The sequence below is a fragment of the Labrus bergylta genome, chromosome 3, assembly GCF_963930695.1.
Source record: "Labrus bergylta chromosome 3, fLabBer1.1, whole genome shotgun sequence".
Lineage (NCBI taxonomy): Eukaryota > Metazoa > Chordata > Actinopteri > Labriformes > Labridae > Labrus > Labrus bergylta.
Window position 1 is genome coordinate 14,724,668 of NC_089197.1, and position 26,258 is coordinate 14,750,925.

The 26,258-nt window shown below is 40.0% G+C and overlaps 3 protein-coding genes across 10 annotated transcripts; 1 reads left to right on the forward strand and 2 right to left on the reverse strand.

Annotated features, from left to right (window-relative positions):
• Positions 1-7,792, reverse strand: ctxn2 (cortexin 2). 4 transcript variants are annotated; one of them, XM_065952787.1, is made up of 3 exons: positions 7,662-7,792; positions 2,714-2,849; positions 1-1,771 (listed from the first exon to the last, which is right to left on the reverse strand). In XM_065952787.1, exon 3 carries the CDS (start codon positions 1,700-1,702, stop codon positions 1,457-1,459), a length of 246 nt encoding a protein of 81 aa, XP_065808859.1. In that variant the 5' UTR covers positions 1,703-1,771; positions 2,714-2,849; positions 7,662-7,792; the 3' UTR covers positions 1-1,456. The 4 variants fall into 4 exon arrangements, with proteins under 4 accessions (XP_065808859.1, XP_065808862.1, XP_065808860.1 ...); XM_065952790.1 differs by lacking the exon at positions 7,662-7,792 and adding an exon at positions 2,297-2,359 and having other exon boundaries at positions 2,714-3,075; XM_065952788.1 differs by lacking the exon at positions 7,662-7,792 and adding an exon at positions 2,297-2,464 and having other exon boundaries at positions 2,714-3,075.
• On the forward strand, positions 7,741-17,972 carry myef2 (myelin expression factor 2). 4 transcript variants are annotated; one of them, XM_020641196.3, is made up of 17 exons: positions 7,741-7,933; positions 9,849-10,051; positions 10,797-10,849; positions 11,818-11,825; positions 11,936-12,029; positions 12,889-13,080; positions 13,434-13,587; positions 13,678-13,727; positions 13,810-13,870; positions 14,179-14,286; positions 14,790-14,834; positions 14,920-15,015; positions 15,127-15,222; positions 15,447-15,506; positions 16,817-17,004; positions 17,320-17,371; positions 17,591-17,972. In XM_020641196.3, the coding sequence occupies exons 1-17, from the start codon at positions 7,818-7,820 to the stop codon at positions 17,752-17,754; spliced, it is 1,740 nt and encodes a 579-aa protein (XP_020496852.2). In that variant the 5' UTR covers positions 7,741-7,817; the 3' UTR covers positions 17,755-17,972. The 4 variants fall into 4 exon arrangements, with proteins under 4 accessions (XP_020496852.2, XP_065808857.1, XP_020496851.2 ...); XM_020641195.3 differs by lacking the exons at positions 7,741-7,933; positions 9,849-10,051; positions 10,797-10,849 and having other exon boundaries at positions 10,952-11,825; positions 14,757-14,834; XM_020641197.3 differs by lacking the exons at positions 7,741-7,933; positions 9,849-10,051; positions 10,797-10,849; positions 14,790-14,834 and adding an exon at positions 14,757-14,789 and having other exon boundaries at positions 10,952-11,825.
• Positions 17,973-18,524: 552 nt separating this feature from the next.
• Positions 18,525-24,875, reverse strand: slc24a5 (solute carrier family 24 member 5). 2 transcript variants are annotated; one of them, XM_065952784.1, is made up of 9 exons: positions 24,583-24,875; positions 24,048-24,227; positions 23,007-23,090; positions 22,639-22,742; positions 22,391-22,491; positions 21,202-21,482; positions 20,716-20,922; positions 19,425-19,526; positions 18,525-19,253 (listed from the first exon to the last, which is right to left on the reverse strand). In XM_065952784.1, the coding sequence occupies exons 1-9, from the start codon at positions 24,743-24,745 to the stop codon at positions 18,931-18,933; spliced, it is 1,545 nt and encodes a 514-aa protein (XP_065808856.1). In that variant the 5' UTR covers positions 24,746-24,875; the 3' UTR covers positions 18,525-18,930. The 2 variants fall into 2 exon arrangements, with proteins under 2 accessions (XP_065808856.1, XP_065808855.1); XM_065952783.1 differs by having other exon boundaries at positions 20,716-20,925.
• Positions 24,876-26,258: the final 1,383 nt, after the last annotated feature.

The window sequence follows — 26,258 nt, forward strand, 5'->3', positions numbered from 1 at the left end:
TAAAGTGAAGAAATTCTATTTATTTCACATCACAATCAAATCTATATCAATGATAAATCTCTACCATCAGCTGAGCAAGCAACAGGTCAGGAGATGCACTATCTGTCATCATGATATTCCACACACTGCCACTCTCACGCTCACACTCACACAACCAGGTGCTTTAATGTATCTAGATGAAGGCACATAAACCCATTGAAGGTCACAGTAAGGCAGATTCACAGCACTAAGGAGAAACCGTAGACCGTAAGAAATAGCAAAGAAACAGTTTGACCAGTCTGTATTTTTTTTTTAGTTTTTTTTTTAGAATCTCAGTTTGTCCTGTTTCTCCTCTGTCTGGAGGGAAGAGAGCAGGTGAGGAAGAGTGAGGATGGCTGAGAGATAGGAGGAAATAGATGTCCACAAGAAGTGCTGACAGACATCCCACCCCTGTTTTCATGTGACCTTTTCCTTTTCAGACAGGTTGTGAGAGTTTATCCTTGTCATTAGAAAAACTAGCAGCGCTTAGAGAGAGAGAGAGAGAGACAGTCCTTTCTTGTTTTACATCCTCGTTTCCTGTAAAAGTTCTTTGGCTTGATCGCATCAGCCAACCTTTAGACGGAATGCTTCCTGGACAGTCCATAAATCAGCATTATTACATTTCTTTACAGACATACTGTCAAAAGTAAACAGTCGTGTTTTTTCTTTAGCTCAGACGTGAAATCGTGCAGAACATACAGAACACCATCAGCAGCAGTACAAACTCTTAGTGATGTTTTTGCATCATTTAGAAACAGTAACACCATAATGTAAATCACAGTTTGTTCAGTTGCCTTTCCCATGCTCGGAAAGGACCGACCTACACACAAACACAGCAGCAGCAGCATCCTTTGGATCACCAACAGACTGGATCAGACGAATCCACAAAACACTAGTTTGACATAATACCCTGTATCCAACCATGTACATTCTAGTGCAGAACAGCTCAGCTTTGCAGTGCTGCAACTGCTCTGTTTCCCATTCATATAAGGAATCTTGTCCCTGAGTCTTCAAACTACATCTGAATAATTTCCTAACGTGTCCCATGAACATCCTGCTTTAACCACCTCTACAGACATTCAACTTAAAGGTCTGGGTTAAAGGGAGCTACAGCTCTGTATGTGTAAATCTATGAGCTGAATCGCCGCTCCCTGGCAGATTAAGAGACAAAAATATGACACAGTGTCTGCCCCTCACATTCGCTCGGACATACACAATAACAGACACGTAGTCACACACAGTAGAGAGGCTCTGATCGAACAGCACACACACACACACATTTCACAACATACACAGCTCCAGTCTCTTGGGTTAGAAAGTCACAGAGAGATGTCTTAATGGCATGTCAGTGGCAGGTGCAGGGCTGTGGCTTGTGTGTATTTGTGTCCATGTATTTCTAGGCATTTTAGAGGACATCTATGGATGTATTGTCTCAGTGTTAAGTCAGGGCATACTCAAACGTCCCTTTCTCAAGCCCCTCAATGCCGTCTGCCCAGTTGGAGGAGGGCATGCTGCTGTAGGGGTCCAGCAGGATCCTGAAACACCTCACTATCAGCAGCCCCAGGAACACCAGCAGCATCCCCACAAAGGCGAACGCCGTCTTCTGCTCCAGAGTTAGAGAGTGCGCCATCATGTCGTTTCCGCTCATGGCAGCAAGGGAGTGGTTGTAGTGGACGCTACACATGGCAAACCAACGTCTAGGTGCCTCATCTCTCCTCTGATAGGGTCAGGCATTTAGAAGCCCACATGTTACCTGCACAGAGATAGCATGAGGGCTTCCGATTAGTGCTGCCTTGTCTCTTGTGCAGAAAGAATCCATTTAATAAACCAATTTACATTTCATCACAGTCAATGCATACACTGCGTCATCTTTAAGAAATAAGGATGCATGTATGGGAATGAGAGTTCAGTCTTTTTTTTTTCCAAATGAGCTGACCATGAAACATATAGGGGTCACAGGTTTCTATAAATAGCCTCTTTTCAATGTGCTATCAAACAGATGTCCAAAGACTTTGTTCGATCCCTCCCTCACTCTGCCCCTCTGGGAATTTTGCAGAAAATTACAAAAGGCAAACATGAACAGAAGAGTGGGGGGACACTGCAGGAAAACGGGCTCAGGAATATGAGCCAATGCTACGGCTTTATTCCTTCAAGTCGAGTTAGAATAAGAGTATGCCGCAGTGCATAGCCAGCAGTTAAACACAGGCAAAGCAGTGAGATATCAGTGATGAAGATGTGACGTTACATATATTCAGTTAATAGGAAAGGGCTCTCTAACCTGTTGCGTGTGAGCAGATGCCTGCCAGACACCGCAATTCCATTAAACAGGGCAGTGATGGTTCTGGATCAAACATGATCACAATAACTGGTGTGGTCACACAAGAGGGAGTCTGCCTCTGTCATTCTTTTCCCGCAAATCTTTCATATGAACACAAGCAGCAGGTGGCTGGATTGAGAGGAAAGGAGGGAGGGGGTTAAGATGGGAGAGAGAGTACATGCAGACAGAGACAGAGGAATGAACACAGAAGACAGACGAAGGAGATGGAAGTAGAATGATGAGACTGCTCAAGTATGCCTGGTGTGAGGGACAGAGAGGAGAAAGGGAGGGAGAGAAGCGTGAAGGAGGGAGAGACTGCATTGACAGATTTTTTTTTTTGGTGGGGATGTCTGAAGGAAGAAAAAGCAGGCATCTCACCATCATTATCGCTCCATCCTTATAGACCTGTTGCTGCTGTTTTCTCCGAGCAACTCCTCTTCCTCGGAGCCTTCAGACATGTATCCATTAATCCATCCATTGCTTTAATGCTGGAAGCGCAGGGCGAGCCTGTCATCTAAACAAAAAGCGAGGCACAAATGCAGAAATGAGGCTGGATCGAGCTATGTTATGTGTCTCCTCTCAAAGAAACAGCTCCTCTCCTCATGCTCCCTTACTTGCTGCCTCCTACTCATTATCATTCTGTTTCTCTATCTCTCCCTCAAGAAGCACGCACGCTTGCTCCTGCTGCATGGCAACCACTTGTTAGTCTCACTCAGCTGCTCTGCTGTCTCACTCATTCACAACACCCTCCTCCCCCCCCCCCCCCCTTCTTTCAGCAACACCAGTAACAGATGCAGCAGCAAAAACAAGTTGCCTCCTCTTCTTTTTCTTCTTTCTCTCTCTTCACTCTCCCCTCCCTGGCTTATTTGGCTTTTCTAAAATTACTCCACCAAAATGTGACAGGAATACCATGGCTTAGCCCGGACTAGAAATGCTGCCTCTCACTGCTCCTGGCACAGTAAATGATGCTGCAAAGGGTAGTTTTGGTACAGCACAGCATTATCCTGCAAGCCTTGTTTGATGATGTGTTTTTAATTGGTGCAGTTTGCTGTGGTCAAATTGAATTAGCCTCTCTGCTTTTATGCTTACGAAAAGTAAGGTCCCCAGACAAGTAGGGGGGAATTGGAGTGAACTAAAAGAAGTATTGTATAGGTCGTCTGATACCCCAGTGTAAAAGAATGCAGCAGTGAAGTGTCAAGCCATCGCTTTTGTTGGTATGCAGCGCAAACTCATATCAGCAATCTGGTTCGTCTCACAGTGGTGCAGTGGCTCGGATCTAAGGATAACCTGAGCCACAAGGGAGATGGTCATCACTTGTTTGATGTACAATAATTCATGGCTCAGAGAAGAGAGCTCATTTTTTCTTTTTCCAGTTGTACACAGCAGAGACAATCCCTCTGAGAATCCAAGCACAGCCATGAACTGCCTCCCTCACATTTACTTTTGCTTCATAGTTGAAAAAGTTTTTAATGCCTCTGCAGTGTCTTTTGATCTCTCTTTTTTTTCTCCTTGGGTCAGTAGCAATTTTTTCTCCTGCTGTGCTATTAATTCTTGGATGTATTTGGGAAGAAAAGGAGACTACAGCACCGCAGTGATTTATCGACTGACTCAGCTTCTCATAAGCACATTTTTATTTCACATTTATTTCAAGGACAGTTCTTGTAAATTGGATGAGGAGATGTAACATTGTACAGCCAATAAAACTATTAGACATTACCTCACTGGCCTCATGTCAATTAAAAAGACAAGGTCAGAATGGAAAACTATTGGGACACACTCACAGCACAATAGTGCTGCAGATAGTGTGATATTAATCCAGATGAATTTGCTGTAAAAATGGAAGTCATTGGAATGTTTTTATAAAAATGAACACAAGTTATATCACTAACATTGGGATATTTGCTTATGAACTGCCTTTATCATATCTGTCATAATCAGGACAAGCAGATGTGCTTTGGCTCATGGGTCAAGGTGTCCTCATGTGCTTTGAACCTAGGACAGTCTTAACCTGTTGCATAAAGTATAGACTCCCCGTGGCCATAGGACAAAAGGATAAAGACTGTTAGACCTTTATTTCCAACAGGCAAGAGGTCAGGAGCAAAGCTGATATTGAACACTATATAACAATGATTCCCTTTCAATGTTAATGAGCTGTACACCAAGCCCTCCTGTGATAATACAATCTGAAAGACAGATGCAGTGGAAGTACAAAGATTTTAAATACCTCATTAGGCCGCCCCATTACCCTGACTCCAGCAATTACTGATTCCTCGGTGGGCCAAAAACTTATTTACATTTCTATAGTCCATTGTAAATTAGATTGTCATCTGCAAATGATAGCTATTAAGTACAATGGAGGATTAGGGCCACGTAAAAAAAAAAAAAAAAAAAAATTGAGATTAAAGTCATAAATATACAAGAATAAACTCGTAAATTCACGAGTTCGAGACCAAAAAAAAAGTAGAACTCTGAAAGTCTTTAAAGACTAAAAGAATAAAGTCGTTATTTTAGTCTATATCAGAAGAGCAGCAGCATCCTGTTCTGACAAACATGGAGCATCTTGTCCTAAATGTTTCACTGATAAGGAAATAGGGTACTTCCTTGTGTAGTCGGTAAAAACAGTTAGTTCAAGAGAAGTTTTCACTTCAACTTGCAAGACCTTGTTTATCTGTTAAATGATGTATGAACAGGACACAAACTGGCTCTGCACATGAGACACTTTAACAAGGCAGACCGATAACAGACACAAATAGTTGTGTTGGGGCTTTACTTATGCAGATATGCAACTACACATGCTTTTGGCACATCATCATCTTCACATTGTCATAAAATATCAGCACTCTGAAAAGATACTGCAAGAAACTGTGGCTTTTCAGAAGAACCACACTGACTTGGAGGAAGTTGTCTGCAAGTTGTCTGAGGAAAATACTTTAAGAGTTCTACTCTTAAAGTATTCTAATCTCATAAATTTATGACTATAATCTCGAAATTAAAAAAAAAAAAAAAAAGTTTAACGTGGGCCTAATCCTCCGTCATAATTAAGAATATATATGATCTTAAAAAGAGCTCAACAAAAGTAAGGACATTTGTGTTTGGTAGATTCTTTTTTGCTGTAACAATGCTTCTTGGCAATAAATCTTATACCGTTGGAAATCCTGTTCTTTTCCCTTTTAAATGGTGCCACATTTGTAAGGAACATTTGTAAAATGTGGAGAAGATGCAGAGAACGCTCTGCTGATTGCTGCACTGATAGGCTACCTGATTGTCAGCACCTGGGGTATCATAAGCTCAAAACAAGAGTAAATAGCAACAGCAGAATAAGCTGTTCGGCATTGGCAGAGAAGATTTGGCAAGTTTTTCAAGGACGCAACCCACATACTCAGCTCTGCTGCTCATCCCACAAATGCATGTTCCTTACAAATCTGGCACCATTTAAAAGGGAAATAAACAGGCTTTCCAACGGTGTAAGATTTATTGCCAAGAAGCATGTTTACAACAAAGAAATAATCTACCAAACTCAAATTCTTTACTTTTTGTGCGATGTTTATAGTTATGGAAGAAGTTGCAAATATATAGTTATTAAAAAATGATCTTAAACATGTTTAAGCCTATGTATATATGGGGTCAGAAACAGACTTAATGTTTTCATAAACAAGCTTTAAATAAAGTATAGCTTGGAGGAGTTATGCAGTCTATAGGGGGAGGGCTAAATTGGGGAAATGTGAGTTCATCACAAACTCCAATATTCACTTTTTTGTTGTCATTTGATCTGGTTGTCCTGTTTGACTGAATTGTTTCTTTAAACTACCGATGAAAGTGTCCTCATGTTTCATTTCTTTGTTTGGTTTTTACAAGTGCATGAAATTTTCTGTAGTGTTTAAAAGGAAACCACTAATGGGAGGTCTTACTGTTTCTGACAAATATTATCACAGGTTCAAGTCCAGTTTCCACAAGAAAAATATGGCCTCAAAATTAGCTAAATGATTGAAGCTCTATAGTAATGTGAAATATGCTGCATTCATCTGTGTGTTGTGTGACGAAGTCAAGCCATCAAGGAAATGCATTTTCATTTTTAATGATCGGATTTTCATCTACAGATTAACACATGTACTTTACTCCATGTTAAAGGTTAACTTTTCTGCTATGTAACAGGTCAACAAGATTTACAGTCATAACTGGAAACTGTAGCAACTGTATCGATTCCTGAATGAAGTGAAAATTAGTTTTCAGCAGATAGGTCACATTGGTTTTTGAGTTATGCTATGCAGAGGGTAGCCCTATAACTTCTAGAATTAGAATAACCTTAATATAGCCCATATGTAAAACCCATATGATAGACAAGCTCTCCTATGGATGAACCTTAAAGTATGCCAGTTGTATGCGGCAATGCAACATTATGGATGCCAACCGCCTTTAAATTTAATCGAAGAAGATGACTTGCTGAGCAGAGAGTCAAGTTGCAAAGTATTGTTGACATTGAATGTATTCCTGCAATGAATGAGCATTACTCAAATAGTTTCAGGAATTTCAGGAAAGTAGCTCATCTGCACAATATCATTTGCAAAACGACATCTGGAGAGTACTGCCCTACAAAGGCAAAAGGCAGTAACTTCAATTTTTTCAAAAATTAGTTTTTGTCATTTTTGGAGCGTTACAGATGTGCTTTATTATGAGGACAGATATATTGAGTCAATTGTGTGTTTTTTTTTAGAAAATAGTAGGTTGTATTTGCCTTAACTTCCAAAAGCCCTCGAGAAACCAAGGCAGAGTGCTGTTGAGTGCAGTGAATGCCTTTTGCCTTGGCATGACCCGTTATTATTGTACAGGCAATGCAAAGGCAGAGTACCTTAACTTCCAAATAAGGGTCAAAGGTCATGTTTGAGCTAAAGATTTTTATGAACATTAATAACCTCATTAAAAAGACAAAGAATTGCCACATTTCCAATATTCTGCCTGCAACTCATTTGGCTGGACAACAAGAAGACTTTAAAGTCATTTTTCTCAGTTCTACACTCTGGCTGAGTTAAGGTCTTTTGCCTTTGTAGGGCAGAGTAGGCTTCTTTATTTAGGGACTAATTGATTCTGGATAATTGTTCAGGTATGTGCCTCAAGTAGGCCCACCAGGATCAAACTCGGTTTTACAGGTCTTGCCTAGGTTTTAGGTTTTTTTTGTGGGGGCTTGTGGTTTAGTATGGTATTTTAATGCAACTTAAGGTATCAAATTCTACTCTTACTTTTTAAGCCACTCTATCATTCTCTTATTAGGCTACACACTGACTCCTGCGACCCGTCAACTTGCCGCAGGACAATCATGTTTGTGCACTACCTTTTCGAGTGTTGCCGATCGTTCCACCGCGGCTGCCTAGCAACATCTCCCAACTCTCGCGTTGACGGCACAAATCCCACTGCACATTTTTGAACTGCGTAGAGAGACCGGAGAGATCGTGTGTAAAGCAGCGTGTGGCAAGATAATCTTCCAAACATGGCAGATGTTGTTATTCTCGACGAAGAGTCAACGCAAGAGGAATCCACCATTGATGAATCCGTCAAGTCCGAACCCGAGGAGACATCTGAAGAAACACCCAACGGCGTGAAACCGTGAGTGGGAAAAAAAAAAAAAAACCTGCAACCTTTAGCTCGCTCAGCTAAAATGGTGTCCTGTGATGCTAGCCATTGTCAGCTAAGACGCCTCTTACTTAGCATCCGCTGTCCAACGTAGAAAACAATGCAATTTTATCGTAACTGACTAAAGGTTTTGAAGCCAACACAACACAGCGAGTATTTCACAACCCTTAACAATATATTCTCCACTGTGCCTTTTTTTGTCCATAACGTCCATACCTTTGCTGCTATCGATTTAGCCTAGTGCTAATCTCTGTTGTGTTACGCTAGCATGCTCTTGATTGAAACTCTTTTTAAATCCTCACGGAGAAATGTTACAATCTTCCAAGTCGATAAATTCAACATAATTTAAGTAGTTGTAGACGGCGATACCAGCAAGGTAGCATCAACAACCCTGTTAAACTTCAGTGGGATGTGCACGTTTAACTGTGCAGAGCTAATGTTAACAATAACGCGCCTTTAGCTGCTAATGGCTGCGCTGCACAGTAATAATAATAATAATAATAATAATAATAATAATATCGTTATTTATTACTTTGGATATTTAAGTGATGTTTTTATGTGCAATTGGGGACAAGTTTTGATAAATTTCCTAAAATACAAAATGCAAGGGGCTACGAAATACACTTGATGTGAAGTCTTCAAGACATTAATAATTTAACATATTTCCTATGAATACCTTGTTTACATTTAAGATAAGATAAGATATACTTTATTCATCCCAACAGGGAAATTTAGGTGTTCCAGCAGCCAGCATACATACAAACACACAACACAACACATATATACATACATATCCCACCCATACAAAAAAAAAACATGATCCCACAATACAGTTTGATATATGATATTTGCAACTCAGGCTAAAGTTTAAATGTTTAAATGTCTTCTGTCCTTACTTAAAGGGAGTCGTTAATTATTTAAGTTTTTCATTCGTACATATTCAGTTTTTTTTGCGATGCTTTTTAGGTTCAGTGGTAAAATCGTGTATAGGTCTATTACTCTTACATTTTTTTTTTTCATATATGGTTCAATAAAGGTGTTTTAGCTTTTATCCATACAAAGTAGGGCTGGGCAATATGGACCAAAACTCTTGTCTTGATATTGAGTAGCTGAATGGCGATACTGGATGTATATCGATATATATTTTATTAACAGTGAAGACACATGGGGAAAAATAAACTACCTGTTTGTGAATTTAAAAAGTATTGTTTTAAAATAAAAATGTTCCTTAAATACAATAAAAGAGGGATAGACAGTCAGGGCGCGGTCACACTGGCCATCCGTACCGTGCTGTACCCAAGCACGATTGCGCCCCCTCGGAGAACAACACAGAGCATGACAGCTGCTTATTGGCTTATATATTGCCAAAGCACACCTCTCCGAAGTGTGCCAAAGCCAAGGAAGTGTGCCGTGCCTGAGCACGATACGGAGCGGTCACACTGGTCAAACGAACTGGACTTTACCGTTGAAGCGTGCTTGGGCACGGTACGGCTGGCCAGTGTGACCGTGCTCTGAGATGAGAAAAGGGTGACATGGCACCTCTATAACGTTATTTTAATGCAACATAAACTATATTGATATTAGCGATATTGCCTTACCCTATATCTTATCGAAAATATATCGCTATATCTGAAAAACTCGATATATTGCCCAGCCCTGATACGAAGTTTTACATTTAAGTACTTAATCATTGTTATTATGCTACTTCGAGTAGCTACCAGATTGTTTTTTCCTTGAGGCAACTGTTGTGATTTGAATACCTTTCATAGAGCCTACCAATTCATGTTAACCTGATATAACTAACATATTTATGTATTCTGATATATGGACAGGAATGTGTGATTTTGAGATTGGTTGTTCTTTGTCTGCAACTTTGTGTTTGTTTTAGGGAGGCTGATGATACTAATCCTGCCAAAGACAAGCATGAGTCTAAAGAGAAGAACTCTGGGAACAGAAGAGGAAGCCGCTTCCATCCTTACAAAGAGAAACATGGTGGAGAAAAGAAGGGTTCTCATAGGAACCGGGTGTTCATCAGCAATATCCCATATGATATGAAGTGGCAGGCAATTAAAGATCTAATGCGTGAGAAAGGTAATGTCCCCAGTGATGGGGATGGTCTCTTCCCTTCTCTCTATCTCTTCAGCTGATTAGAAGTTATTGACATTTTTACTTTGATGGAGCATCTTGCTTCTTGCAGTAGTAAATTAGTTTGTAGCTTTCCATGCAGATAGTAGGGAATCAACTTAGTGTGATATTAGGTTATTGGAGTTTTCAATTAAATTTTTTGGATGGGCACCAATTTAGTTTGGGCTGATATGTCTGTGAGAAATGGAAGATAAACTGAGTTACATTGTCACTTGTTTTTATGGCATTGTCAGCTCCAAAATGTAACCTCAAATGAGTAGTAGAATTGATTGTTGAATGATTTTGTTGATCTGTTGCTTGGTAAGTTTTGATGATATGAATGAAAATATTGTAATGTTTTACTTTCTGAATTATGGGGGTTTAAAGAAGCCTTTTGAAAGGTCAAAGGACAGCTTAAAACTCTCAACTGCTATGAATGGAATCTGTTGACAAACTGATCATGTCGAAGTCTTTTGAATTTCCCAGGTTTAATGTAGCTGTGTTTCTCGCTGGCCTTGGCCTTTGGGTGTCTCAGTCACTGCCCAGAAAGGCATGGTGTTGTCTGGTGGGATGTTGGTCTGGGCTGACTGTTGATCATTAATGGGAAATGTCCACCTGTAGCGGCATTGCCAAGGCCTACGGTGACTTGAAGACTTGGTGACTTAAATTCCTTTGTTCTTTTGGTATTTTTCCTTTTGTATGTCTCATGTAGTTGGTGAGGTTACATACGTGGAGCTCTTTAAGGATGCAGAAGGAAAGTCAAGGGTAAGTGATGTGGCCAACTTGCTGCACGAGGTTTTAAATGCCCTCAGCAGGCTCTTATCAATCAAGTGCTCTCTTAGGTTTTGATCCTTTGGGTCTTACTAAGTCACTGAACTGGAGATACTGAAGGTTGTGTTTAGAGCCTGATAGATGGCCAATGATTGATATTCATTTGAAAGGGAGATGTCCTGTTGATTTTGGAAAACTAGCCTAACGAACTCATCTAAGAGTACATTTTGCTTTTGTTGTTGTTATTTCAATTGGTGTAAAAGTTTGTTTGTTTGGCCATTTTCCAAAGGGAAATGTGGGTTGTGTGATTTGTCTTATCGATTAACCCCCATGTCTCCAAATCTTTTACAATTCTGTTATATGGCACAGCTCTCTCTTCAAAGGAACAAACAGCCTTGAAAGATAATGTAATGATTCATTGTTATGTTTATATATAAAAAATGGAAGTCATGCATTTTATAGAAACAAATGTGGACCACACCATTTTTATTAAGTAAGTTGATAAAACGTACCCCTAAACATTGTACTAAATATGTATTTTAGTGTCTTTATTATTTTCTACTTCAGAATTTATACCCAGTTCAAAACACTCAAATGTTTTAGCTAGACTGCAATGCATAGGAGTAAATGTTTACTGAATATTTTAAAGGACATTGATATTTTTTTTCTGTTATTATTATTATTAACTATTAAATGTCAACACTCAGTTTAAGAAAATAATAAAGGTAATGTCTTATCTGTCTTTGAAGTAATGTCAATTTTAGACTTAAACACAACCAAAAGTGCTGGTGCAAGCCAGTGCAAAAACTGTCCGACAGGCACGGAGTACAATTTCAGAAGCATGTGAATACATTCAATTAAAAATGTTCTTTTGCTTGTTCCAAATATTAATTGCACTCTGTTTGCTCCCTCCACTATGGACATCTGTGCTACCTGGATTCCTATGTGGCCTCCATGTGCAGGGTTGTGGGTAAGGAATTCTTCAAATCTATCAAACATTCAACTTTTTATTTTTTTTACATGAGATGTTTTATTTCTGACATGTGCTCATCAGATATCTGTGTTTCCTTCATTTAACAGTGTGGTTGAGTTCAGAGATGAGGAGTTTGTGAAGAAGGCAATAGAAACAATGAATAAGCATGACCTGAGTGGAAGGCCACTCAACATCAAGGAGGTGAGAACAAATGATAAATGTTAAATGTTGCATTAGAGTAGTGGATAATAAGAACTGTTTTACCGTCTTCATGTTGTGTTCTATAAAGTTATGAAAAATACATTATCTTAAATTACAATGTGGAAGCACTGTAGATAACCAAAATAGCCCCCAATGACAGATGGTGTGTTTAGGTCTTCTCTGTTTACGTCAAAACCAGTCTGATTCTATTGTTTCCAATTGGAAAGACCTAACTTCCTGCGAGCAACACGGCACAGTGTTTCTGTTTTCCTATCTGTTGCTTGCGTAGACGGACGAGGAAGGGGGGGGGGGGCTCTACACTGCTTACACTCGCTTTTCTAAGTCAACAGAGCCTTTTAGCTCGTCTTACATAGTGGTGCATTAATAATATCTACATCTGTGATCGAAATGTTGAGCTTTGACTTGTGTCAACAACACCGGAGAAAAACGTTTTTTTTTCGGCTCACCGCAACCATTTATTTATGTGCCTCTGTGTGTTGTGATTTGAGTCTAAATAAATAAAAAGCATCACATTCCAGTTTCACCTTCAATACAAAAGCACTAGATGTCATATTGTTTGCAAGGGGAAACTGAAAATCACAGAACAAAGAATTCTATATTTAACAGATGCAGTGTAGACAGCCAGCGTGCGATCATGCTATTAGGACATGGTGTAAGTGTTCATAAATAATTGCAGGAATCGATAGCACCAAAGTACGAAAGTTTGATGGAAAACACACACTGAGATACTGAATTTGTCAACAGGTATCATGTAATGCATAATAGTCTTATACTCGACTTGATTCTTTGGGTATGTTGAGATGGCACATTAAAGTATTGCAATCGATGTTTTTTTTAGGACCCTGACGGAGAACATGCTCGGCGTGTGTTGCAGCGCATGGGAGGAGGTCAACAGGGAGGTCGTGGGCAGGACATGGGGCCTGGTGGGATGAACATCCCTCACTCCATCACCAACAACCCCAACATCCCACATGACATTATTCTTGCTCTGCAAGCTGGACGATTGGGCAACACAGTGTTTGTGGCCAATGTGAGGACATAGTAGTAAATACTTTCCAAGTCTGGCTGTTGTTAACGATTCATCTCTTAAAAAGGTGTAGAGGAACAAAGGGGGCTTTGGCTCTGTAGAAGAGTCGTTTCTCTCTCAACTTGAAGGTCGCATGTTGAAGTGTCCTTGGGCCTCCCGCTGCTATGATGGTAGCATACATGCCAGTGGGGCAACAGCACGGATAGGCAGTCAGGCTTTTCTCGTAACATCCTCTGCCAGGTGTAAACTTAGTATAAATGGGTGAATGTGACATGTAGTGTAAAAGCACTTTGAATAGTGAGATTAGAAAAGTGCTCCAAGTCCACAAGCTATTTATCATTTACTTTGTTTTACAGCTCGATTTCAAGGTGGGCTGGAAGAAGCTGAAAGAGGTGTTTGGAATGGCAGGTGTGGTGAAGCGGGCAGACGTGAAAGAAGATAAAGATGGCAAGAGTCGCGGCATGGGAACAGTGACTTTTGAGCAGCCACTGGAGGCTGTGCAGGCCATATGTATCCTTCAGAGTTTAACACTTGTGTAGAAAAGCACTGAAAGCAATGCTTTACATTTCATAGAGACCTTCTCCTTGACTCAGGAATCAGCCATGTTCAATGGACAGATGCTGTTTGACAGACAGATGCATGTTAAAATGGTATGTTGTTTTAAGTTATTGTATCGAATTTCTACAGAGAATTAGAAACTGGACTTCCAACATTTATGTGTTGCTTTTACAGGATGAAAAATCTCTTCCCCCTGATGATTTCCATCAAGTAGAGAAATCTCCTCAGTTACCACGTGAGTGCACTGTAATCCTCTTGTTAGTTTTGGACACAAAATTCACATCCATAGTAATAAGCTCAGTGAATTGTGTGTAGGGTGGATTTTGTCAGTTTAAGAGTTGTTACCCTCTGGGAGCAAAAGGCACAATATTTGAAAGTGTATGTATTGTTTAGAGACGTTACAAAGGCTTAGATACAAATTATTCAAATGCAAGACAAAAATGCATTATGGCAGGCTCATTTTCTGCTCTTGTTGTCCATATTTCTATCAACCCTAAAATGAATTTGTTCAAACTTTTCTTTGTGTTGGTTTTTTGTGTGCAGGGGGTCTTGGTGGCATTGGGATGGGACTGGGACCAGGGGGGCAGCCTATAAATGCCAACCGTCTGAGTGGTGGAGGAGGAATGGGCTCCATGGGGCCTGGAGGTGGAGGTCAGGCACTTCTCAAATATTATTTGTGATTCTTGGGTAGAAAAGTCCCACAAGTGCTTCTTTGAGTTTATTACATGCTGTGTTGGAAACCAGTCTGTCCCTTCAGGCACATGCTTCTCAAAGAGAGGCAGAGACATCTCTGCTAGCTTATCAACACATTGTCCAATGATTAAACAACTTTCAATATAATTCAGTTCTGTTTAATGTACCTACAAACCAATAGACACAGGTAATGTGTAAACCACTCAGTCATTGACACTTGGCTGAACCCTTTCCTGGCTCATCTCTTGACCCTGCGGTCATCTCAGTGTGGGTCAAAGAGATAAGAGAAGCGGAGCTCCTACCAGCTGAAATACAGAACTTTTTTTGTAATGCCATGTTCCAGGGTCTGACTGTGTGCCTTTAAGTAATGTATGTTCAGAGTTTGGAACAATCAGGCTACAAACTTTACACAATTGTGTGTTTTATAGATATGGCCAGACTGACCTCATCTTCTGCCATAGGTATGGATGTTCAAGGTGGTGGTGGAATGAACAGACTTGGAGGAGGTCAATTTTTCCTTTTGAAAATTATTTTCCAGCTTTTTTTGAGGGAAGGAATGAACACTTACAAAGTGTGTGCGTCTGTTTTCAGGAATGAGTGGCAGCGGGGGCTATGGGGGTATGGATAACATGGGCAGCATGGGCGGTTTTGGAGGGAGAGACATGGCACCAGTTGGAAGGATGGGAGGTAAGTGAGCGTATTCTTTCATGATATCGAGAGAATTGGTTATACTACAAATATTTAAATTCACCTTTGTGTTATTGGCATCTTGAGTTCAAGGTTTTCCTCTTTATTTAGACATGTTCCGGTCAGGAATGGGGGGAATGGATCGCGACTTTGGCCACAGTGACATGTCAATGAACCGAGGATTTGGAGATTCTTTCGGAGGAATGGGTAAGTTACCAGCTTACCTCAGGCAAAGCTCATTCCAACATACTAACTCCCAGACAGAGAGGAGTGTATGCATGTTATTCTTTCTAATTTGGTTTTGTTTTGATAGAATTAAGGGATTGTTTTGTTGTTGTTTGTGCTCTTCTCTTTACACGCTGAGTGTTTATTTGCTTGTCACTAAACTGTTGAACTATGGTCCAACCTAATCTTCATGAACTTTCCTGTAGGTGGAGGTTTTGGCGGAGGCATGAGCAGTGGTGGCATGGGGCATATGGGAACTGGACTAGGTACATGAATTATTCCATTCACACCTTTTCCGAATCTGTCATTTATCACTTCTTCCTTTAAAGATACACACCAGCTTTGGAGGTTCTTCTAAGATTTAGTTGGATCTGTAGCAGAGCGGCATGCCTTTTTATTATTAACATTTAAAGTTAATAGCCCTAACAGTTTTATAGTTATTTAATGGTTTAAACTGTCAATAACTTAGAGGCATTAGTATAAGTAAAGCATGATGTACACAGTCATTATGTGTCATGCTTTGCTTAATACATGATGGGTAATAAGCTGCTGTTTTGTCACATAATCAACATCCTTTTTCGCTCTGGTTTATGATGCATGCTGAGGGAGGATCAATGCTATTTACATTGATAACATAAGTTATAGTGTTGCTGCAACCAAGAGTCTGTATTTCACTTAGTTTTTATTGCGAGACAAACTGCCAGAGAACCACAAAGACTTGATGATCTTGATTTGAATCACATATAAATGACACTTGGCTGTTACAGATTAACCCATCAGGTGGGACAGTTATAACATGTTTTATCAATGACACTGTCAATCATTATAGTATATAGCACCACATTCAAATCAATTGCAATTCAAAGTGCTTTACAGCGACTGAAACCCAAGAAAGAAAATAAGCTCATCAGTCATGTGTGGCATTGCCTTTTTGACGCTCTATTTTTCTGTAAAGAAGCCTCTGCATGATCCTGTTAACCTCATAATTTACTGAAGAAGTGTCTTTCCATATGTTGTGCTATTGTTGCTATACCTCACTGTTACTGGCACAGCAATAAAAGGAGTGATGTGATTGGATTAGAGTTTATTTTTTAATCACCACAACATCCAATCACTGTTTAAGGTAGCCTCCTGCCTTTCGCACTGCTAGATGAGTAAATCCAAATGGCACCTGCCAGTCATTGTTAAAAAAAACAAAAACAACCCTTCACGTTGAACTTGCATGAGGGAAATATCTTTGGGTTGTACACAAATTACAACGTGCAAATCACGTGTTTATGAATCCTTCTTAATTAGTTTTATTATATTTATCGACCTGGTCCAAAGTCCACTCTATCTGAACAAACAATGCCACGGTGACATCATAATCTGTGACAGAAAATGACGTTTGATGATGATGATTAGCATTTTACAGTGTTTATACACACCCTGTCACATGTCATTGTACTCGACTAATGACAACCCATGTATAAAATAGAAAACAGATTGGATATGCAGGTACTGTTAATAATAATCAGTGCTGCCCTTTGAACAGTGCACCATGTTACTCTTAAAGTTTTTGCTGTTTTATTTGCAGGCAGTGGAATGGGAAACATGTCGATGGACCGGATGGGCGGCTCCAACTTTGACCGTATGGGCATGTCAGGGATGGACATGAACCGTGGCTTTGGTGGCTACGGAGGCGGTGGACCGGGCCACATGGGCGGGGGCATGTTGGACAGAGGCTCCGGGTCCAAAGGCGGCTGTCAGATCTTTGTGCGAAATGCAAGTGTGGCTTACATTATTGAAAGCTACTATAGAGCTTAAGAAGACTATCAAACATGAGCGGGGTTACTGCTCCATCTTAAATACCTCCCTGAATTTCATGATAAATATGTTTCCTCTGCACTGATGTCATTGTATTGATTGAGGTTTAATGGGACACACCCCATGCCTGCCATGCATTAACATTTTAAAGTGATTAATTTGTGCTTTATTAATGCACTTCTCATTTCATTTGCATCTTGTTACTGATCCAGATATCATCCAGTTGATCATTTTGACTAAAGTTTTAATTCATTTCCATGTTTTGTGTTGCAGCTGTCCTATGATCTGACCTGGCAAAAGCTGAAAGAGAAGTTCAGTCACTGCGGTATGTCTCTTGTTTACTATAAACTATGATTTACTATGATGATTAGTTAACATGTGTTTTTCTTTATTCACAAACCCTGACTTCTCTCCGACCTTTAGTTATGAATGGCTGTGTAATATTTAAAAAAAAAAGAGGGGGGGGGGGTATAACATTCATCAACAGCTTGTTGAACGTTGTGCTCTTCAGATTGCCTCATTCGCTCCTGTTTGTCTCCTGCAGGCCAGGTTATGTTTGCAGAGATCAAGATGGAGAACGGAAAGTCCAAGGGCTGTGGAACAGTGAGGTTTGACTCTCCTGAGAGTGCCGACAAGGCCTGCAGGATGATGAATGGAACCAAGATCAATGGCCGAGAGGTGGATGTCCGCATTGATCGCAACGCCTAGAGCTTTTGTAGTAATCATGCTAACACACTTCCACATTCAGCCCTCTTGACGATGATCTTTTGTTTTGTTTTAAAAACACAATTACTTCATATCTCCGTGTGTCCACCGTTTCATTTTTTGTTTATATAAACTACATAGCTCTTTTATCTTTGTTTTGTAAACCCCTTTTTAATTTGTTAGGCAGTTTATTTGAACAAATAAACTTTTTAATTTTTAAACCTGGTGGTTGTAAAATCTTCTGGGATCATCGAAGTCTTGAGTTGTTGTTGTTGTTGTGTCAATGAGATGTTGATCTATAAAGAATTATTGCTCGACACTGCCATACAGTGGCCTGATGATGTGGGGAATTCTACTTAAACACAATGGCAGCAATAAGAACAGAGTGAAAACAGAATCAACATTGATTTTATCAGGCCTGCTCTCTAACAGTTATCACAGGAAGCCATTTCATTGTCCACAGATTGGTGTTAGATATTGATATTGATTGTTAGATTGTCACTTAATTAAACTGGCATGGTTACACATCTAAGTATAGATCAGTGTCTGAAGTCCAATCTGAACTTTGAATGAAATGATAAAAGCAGAGGAACTTATTTTTTTTACTTTGTCAGGAAGAGCAGAGTGGAAAGTTTTTTTTGTGTGGCTCTTTCCGCTTTCCTCCTCACAGGCAATAAGGAGATGCTCATAAAAGCTTATCAGAGGTTGTAGATGTTGCCTCTTTTTCTCTTAACTCACCCACTTGCTTAAAAAGAAGGACAAGGCCACATCAGAATAGTTAACACCTTTATTACTTAACTCTGAGTGGTCAGTTCTAGATTTATTTGACCTCTGCAGTCACTCCTGAGGCGGCACAGTCTCTGTTTATGGGTCTTGAGTAAGACAGAAGACATCTCGGCATTGATAGCTGGGCTTCATTTTATGATAAGTCCATTCTGGATCTCACAGGCACACACAAGCGAATGATCTCTGGTACATTTCCTCTTACAAAGATCATCCTCTTCATGAGATGTGACCAGCACAAGTCTTTACAGCAAACTATCTTTAGAAGCATGTGAGTGGGCTCATGCTTCACTGTCTTGACAATGTGAAGATTTATATACTTGGAAAAAATGTGTTGTGTTTATGGAATGTTAACAGTTTCCGAGAAAATGGCTCCGGTTCTGGGAAGGTCAAATCTCAGTCACCGCACAGTTTTATAGGATTATTCCCAATAATCCCCAGCTCATAGAGGATGGACAGAGTGGCAAAGAGGATGTAGCAGAAAAGACAAACCAATCCCAACTTCCAATCCAACTTCCATCCGTTAATATGAACGGCTACGAACAGGAAGACGATGGAAAGGAGGAGTGTGCAGGAGATGTAGACCAGCCCATTGCTGTTGACATCTACAGGGTTGGCGGTGTCCACAAAGACGGTCTTGATGAACCAGGGCAGGCCCAGGCACAGCATGTCGAACACATTAGAGCCCACAATGTTGGACATGGCCATGTCAGCTTTCCCTGATGACAAGAAAATATGATAACACCATGGATGGAAGTTAATCCACACAGAACATCAGTTTATGAATTATCTCTTGTTATCAAAAGGGCTGATATGAAATGAATCTCAGTGGTGTTAATTTTAGAGTTGTTATACTGGGCCTTAAACTAAATCCAGAAACACTTGTTTACCTTCTCTGGCCACCATCACACTGGCCACAGTGTCGGGTATACTTGTTCCAGCAGCAAGCAGGGTGAGTCCCATCACTGTATCAGGAATGCCAAGGGTCTCGCCTGTGCAAACACAGTACCAACCATGAACCATGTCAGAATACCCCTCCTCCAATAACCTCAATCTAGGGAATGAACAGTGGCTGATTTAAACAGTGGTCAACGGGTTAATAAATAATCACTGGAGGCAGGGCAGTAGCGCGGATTGGAGAAATAATGAGGTCATAAGACACAATTCCCCCTGGCAGAATCCTACCAACCTCAGGAAATTTCCATAAGCCTCTAACTTGACTCTGTAAAATATGTTTAGCAGTTACAGAACACATTTCATGTTTTATTGAGTTTTTAACTTTTCTGTTACGTGAAGCGTTTCTCCTGCATTCTGTGCTGGGGAAAGAATTCACCGTTTAGTCTTGGAAGTATCTGAATGAGTCTAAAGCTTTATAATCCCTTAAAGTAAACTCTCTTTCATGTCACTATACATCCCCCAAATTAGTGGAAAATTATTAAGGATATGAGCATTTGTCCTCATTGTCAGCAATGAAGCTAATTAGGCGCCATTGTGGGAAAATTTACTTTCAGTAATCTTAATCGCCACCGTTACCCGAGTATTAACCAAATAGTTTGAGCTTCCAGTGGATCATCACACTCCTGCCTAATGCGGAGCAGCAGCAAAACATTCTCCATCACATTCTGAATGGATGCCTCGTACCTGCTCAGTCCCATGCCTCCACTTTCATAACACTACATTTTTCTCCCTTGTGAGCCCATCTGAAGACTACGGCATAATAATCCCATTATGCTTCAGTAGACCTACCACCATCACGAGATGAAGGAGCCGCCCTTACGAGCCTGCTCCTAGGTCAGTTTCATGTGTCTGAACGTAGGGGGGATAGAGCTTCTTTTCAACCCGTGCCTGTGGATAGTTCTTTACTCACACGTAGGGCTCACATGATTGTGTATCCTTCGGGGTGAAACACTGTAATCCTGCTGTGGCTAGTTAGGCACATGGCCCGCTGGAGCTCCAATAAACCTCTCCCTGCCCCCCTTAACTTCGCAGGACAATGGCATCTCAAGAATTAGCCAGCAGACCAACATGTGATTCTACTCTGCAAATGAGACCTTTTTCTCACAAGCTTGAAACTCTTGTGATCCCCTGAGGCCCTGTAACCGCTGAGTGATGGGCTGCTTTACACCTGCTCCTAAACGACTCAGAAAAAGCTTTTATACAAAGTGGTAATAGTGATCTTACCGACGACTGTGACCATCCACACCAGGATGTACGTGAACCCTGAAATCCAGACAGCGGACATGAAGAAGGTTACCATGTACCATCTGTTCCAGAACCTCCTCCTGCAGTCAGGGATGGTGAGGAAGAGCAGGGTGATGATTGGCAGAGACAGAACCCAGAGGATGCGTTTCAAGTCGCTCTCCGGCATTGAAAACACACTTTTGTGCTCTGCTGAGATGACAGAAGAAACATTTAAAGAATGGAAATTTAATCAAAGGTCATACAAGTCAAAGTCCAAGTCAACTTTATTGTCAATTTCAAAATATGCCAGACATACAGTGGGATCGAAATTGCGTTTGTCTCCGTCCCGCGGTGCAATACAACCAAAAATGAGGTAAAAATAAGATAAATAATATTTACAGTAATAAATTCAAACATCAAGTCTTTGACTTGGTACAGGTGGACATGCCATGTTCAAATGCTGGAAAACCAGATCAGGTGTTTTACCTTCAGGAATCTCATTGAGGCCATGCAGGCTGAGGGACAGGTGAGAGTATCCTGAGTCGTCCTGGAAGATCCCGCTGTCTGTCCTGGAGCGACTGTGCACTCTGAGATGGGTGTCATCGTTCCAGCCCATCAGTGGCTGTATCTCAGTCTTAGCAGGTTCTCTGGCCACACAGGTGCAGCACGGGCTGATTTTCCTCAGGACAAACTCGCTGATGTTAAGGTCGAAGCACAGGACCACAATGTAGAGGACGTAGACCATCAACAGACAGGCAGCATCATACCTGTTAACAACCCGAAGAACACACTTTCAAGGGTACATTTCTAACTAAAAGTGCAAATATAAGTGATTAATAGTCAAAAACCAAGCCCCCACTAACTCAACCAGTTATGGAGCTTTCAACCATAATCCCATGGCCTACTTTGAAAGAACGGACCTTGATCTGTTGTCAACAGATGCACCAAATACAGAACCTTTGTCATGTGATAACATCTGAACAAGCTGCTGAAGAAGGCTTTGGAATCACAGTCAGAAGCTCAGGCCATAATCATAATAATAAATCAGATAGACCTTCCTATTGTTTATTAGGAAGGTTTATTATTGTTTACTAACCTAAACACGGCTCAAACTGTCTAAAGTGATCCAGAGACTTCAGAAATATATTTTTAAATGTCAGGGAAACTTTTCTAATTGGTTCCAGTTTCATAATCTAAATCGTTTTTCTTTTTCTGTTGCCCTGCTATAATGATGAGACGATCTTGTTTATGTTTCAAGGTGTATTTGTTCAAGCTGATAATTAGTAATGTTTTTTCAAATGTGTACGACAGTTTGGTGTCTCATTCCTCGTTTTTTTATTTTTTATTTTACAATAAGCTGTGTAATTAATCTTTGCCTTATGCCACATCCCTGTCAAAATAACGTTCTGTATGTGGACTTGCACTATATCTTAGTTTGCTGTCACCAAAATACAGCAATTGGAAGACTTTATTAATGGTGAATGCTGCAATTGCTGCGTTTATTTGAGACATTTATTATTCTGCACTCTCATTGTTATAAAATAAATCTGTGTGTTAGTGTACTGTAGTACAAATTGTTTGTGATACATTTTAAGTTGTTTTTCCTTATTGTCACAAGACACACTAAACTACTTAATTGGACTACCTTTACAGCCAAACGCACACATACACTCACCAGTAAACCTTGTTATCACAGATGATGGCAATAACAGCAGCAACACTGATGCTGTATGCCAGGCAGTCCCTGAACAGTGGCCAGCAGCTGAGTCGGCCTGCCTGATAAATGAAAAACAGTTTCACAGCTTATGAAACACAATGTACACAACTATTCTTCCACTCCGACCCAGTTTATATTTTATGTGCTGCTCGTTATGGGCAATCTCTGCATGATTGTTGTCAGTGTGAGGTTGGGACAGGATGTACCATAGAGGCCAAGAGTCCACATGCAGCACAGATTCCTAGCAGGTTGTAGACCGCTGATCCGACGATGGTGCTGATCCCAATGTCTCCCTTTGTCACAAACACACCTTACACAGAAAACACAAAGACAGTTCATCTAAGCTTTGAGGACAGGGTCAATGTTAATGAAAAGGTTAAAATGAGGAAGGAAACATCAGCATAATCAAAGGTCATAGTCACTTCCTGTTCCCATGTGGGTCATGCTACAGTTAAGGGGGGGGGGGGGGTAAGGTTAGGCAGGGACAGGGTGACAGTGCTGATGATGCTCGAGTCATCCTCATCATTACAAGGTGAATGTTAATTATTGATTTTTATTCTAATGTATTTTTTACCCAGAAAGGCAGTGACCAGTTCAGGTGCAGAACTCCCTGCTGCCATAAATGTTGCTCCTGCTACATCCTGAGACAGCCCCAGACCTGTGAGACACAAGAAACACCGGACAAGCACGACAGTTTACACGGAGCGTACAATATAAAAGAACCAACAAAATCACTGACAGCAATGACCAATCATATCGTAAGTTTCACTGATATGATACGTAGTGATGAGCTGTGTCAAGGGAAGCATGAAATCATAAATAAAAATATCTCAACTGATTTTTTTTTTAACAACAAATAATGTTGAAAATTTGCTGGTTCAACTTTCTGTGACTTAATTATTTTAAGATCTTTCTGTTTTATATCACTGGTGGGAATATATTTTGGTTGTGTGCTCCTGGTCAAACAAAACAAGACATTTGTACACATTACTTCGGCTTTAATAACTTTAACTTGTTTTGTTGGGTTTTCAAAATGTTGTGGATTTTTGCATAAAGAATCGATTCATTGAAAAATAATCTCCAGATTAATTGGTTTTGGGGAAAAAAAATCAAAAGTTGGAGCCCTAGTTGAGTTAATAAGCAGAAGAAGTAGAAAACTCAACACCCACACTGTTTTTCTTCAAAATCAATCAAACTAAAACACTTTTGAATTAGGCAAACCTGCTACATAGGTTTAATGAAAGGACCTATTGAGTTTATCATGTTTTTTTTGTTTTTTTTACACATTTATTGGTCACTCTCAAGAGTCATAGAACATCGGCACAGCCAAATCATTTGAAGTTTGTCAAAACTTTAACGTCTGGTGCTGCTGCTGTGGTATTCACTTCAATATCCCTTTTACTATACAGTTTTCAAAAATGATGATGGCATATCCTAATTATTCCCATACACCTCAGTAAACTATTATATATAGTTCATGTGATGATGCAATGATTCCCCTCACCCTTTACACACACACACACACACACACACACACACACACACACACACACACACACACACACACACACACACACACACACTATACAAACACAAAATGTTTCATGTCACTCACGGTCACTGATCACTTCTAAAGATGGCAGAAAGTAGTCATCGCAGACTATAGCCACAGCGAGAAGCATGTAGAAAATAAGCATAAAATAGATGACGAGGCCTCCATCCTTCCTCTCCTGCAGTGTGAAGAAGCCTTCAGGAAACTCGGTGGTCTGCGATGCGCTGCACTCTGTCTCATTCTCTGAAACAGAAAGACACACACACACAAACGTATCTTTGATAAACCCTGAAACAACCAGACTGTTCTGGAGCACTGAGTCGGCCTCATAATCTCTTAATGGCAGTTTCATGCTCTTTCATGCCAATAAGACAAGAGGGTTAGCTGAGCAAACACTGTCACAGCTGAAGAGCCACAATTGATTACTCACACACAAACAAATCTGTCTACCTCACAAACACAATAAATTGAATCAAATGACAACAAAAAGAATCAAATGATGACACAAAAATCTCTCCGGATATAAAGGGCGATTTAAAACTCCATAAAAAGACACAAAGTGGAACACAAACATTCTTAAAACATCTGATTTTCTTACCGACATCCCTTCGCACCCTGGCTGGGTGGCTTTCCTGAGCTGATTTTGCTGTAAATGATACAAGATGAACTGTGCAATACAAAAATATTACAAATCCTAAAAAGTAAGGTATAAAATCTTTTCTCCTCTTTTTCTGCAGCACTGCAGTCTTACTCATGGTCATTTAAGTCAATAAAAAATGAAATTATCAAATATCCCAAGGAGTCATATGTTGCTTTAAGTCCAACAAGTTTGCAAAGATTTAATTTGAGCTAAAGCTGCTTGTAACCGCTGCATCTAACACTACTCTACGACTACAAGACCCAAATAAAGAGATTATAGGGGGGGAGAAAGCATCTTTTAAGGGCTGGCGCTACCAAGTGTGGGGGATCACGAGTTGTTAGGCATTCCAGTCAACTAGAACAGACTCCGGCCTGAGGCTCATTTGGGGTGTAACAAAGCATAAAACCATCTTAACACCGTTCACATCTTTTCAACTAATTAGTTGTTCTCATTTTGGTAAAAGAATTATAACCTTAAGTCACATGTTTGTAAATATTTAGAGTGTGTGTGTGTGTGTGTGTGTGTGTGTGTGTGTGTGTGTGTGTGTGTGTGTTGTGTGTGTGTGTGTGTGTGCGTGCGTGCATGTGTTAAGGGGGGGGGTGGATTGTTTATAGCAGTTTTAATGCAACAATCAATAACAAATGAGTCTACAGTATAGCAGTATAGAATTAAAATGCATGTTTCGATATATTCATAAAAAAACTAAATATATACATCAATATCAACATTTGTATAAGAATCATTACAAAAAGGATGCCTTCACAAAATACTACAGCAGCTGTGAGCAAAAAAGGACAGTAGCACAAAGAACAAGTGGAAAAGGAAATTAATCTAACTCTGAAAATCAAAAAACGCAACTCATGCTTACAGTTTGATATTCTAATCTATGAGCACATCCGTTTAAAATCCCCACCCACTTTCCTTTGTTTAAAAAAAATAATTAGGTCCATAATTCGCTTGTTTTGTTGTTGTGCAAACTAGTTTCATATAAATAGGTTTGACAATTAAAATAAAACTAGTACAATGATCACAACCCCTGTGGGCCTATATGTCACATCAAGCAAAAGTTCACCAAAGCTTAGCACTACTATCTCCACTCTCTAGCTTAGGTTGGTAAGGCCTTAACCTTTTTTCTTAACCCTTAAAATAACGTTTTAAGGTTTCATTGCAAAGCCTAACAAACTGGACAAAAAATACTTTGAATTGGTGATCTAAAAAAACATGTTTCCTTGCAATTTTGCTGTAGCCTAAATGTCAATACGAACCCAAATGAGATCAAGAAGAAGAGAAAATAGAAAAAGTTATTCTATTTTTCATTTCAAAATCAAAAACATGTATGTTTTCATATTCAGTTCACAAGACTCTACGGAGCCCCTGTAGTACCAAGAAGTACACCAATATAAAATGGGCACAATATATTAACTTTATATGTATAGACCTTATATTGGGGACTTTAGGGGCTCCGTAAGACTCTCTCCTGCATCTTAATCATTAAATATTTGAATATATAAATATTTAGATAGGTAGCAAATCATTTGCGACCCATTTCAAATGAGTTAGATGAACAATGGGTGGATATTCAAAGTATAACTGACTGCTTTCACTTTTGGATCCAAAAAAAAGTATACCCTTGT

Coding starts and splice junctions, on each gene's coding strand:
- ctxn2 (XM_065952787.1), bottom strand. CDS start 1,702: ATGTGTAGCGTCCACTACAACCACTCCCTTGCTGCCATGAGCGGAAAC.
- myef2 (XM_020641196.3), top strand. CDS start 7,818: ATGGCAGATGTTGTTATTCTCGACGAAGAGTCAACGCAAGAGGAATCC. Junction 13,871..14,178: donor GAAATCTCCTCAGTTACCAC/GTGAGTGCACTG, acceptor TTTTGTGTGCAG/GGGGTCTTGGTGGCATTGGG. Junction 15,016..15,126: donor ACCAGTTGGAAGGATGGGAG/GTAAGTGAGCGT, acceptor CTCTTTATTTAG/ACATGTTCCGGTCAGGAATG.
- slc24a5 (XM_065952783.1), bottom strand. CDS start 24,745: ATGACCATGAGTAAGACTGCAGTGCTGCAGAAAAAGAGGAGAAAAGAT. Junction 22,743..23,006: donor ACTGGTCACTGCCTTTCTGG/GTAAAAAATACA, acceptor TTTCTGTGTAAG/GTGTGTTTGTGACAAAGGGA. Junction 19,254..19,424: donor TGTGATGGTGGCCAGAGAAG/GTAAACAAGTGT, acceptor TCTTGTCATCAG/GGAAAGCTGACATGGCCATG.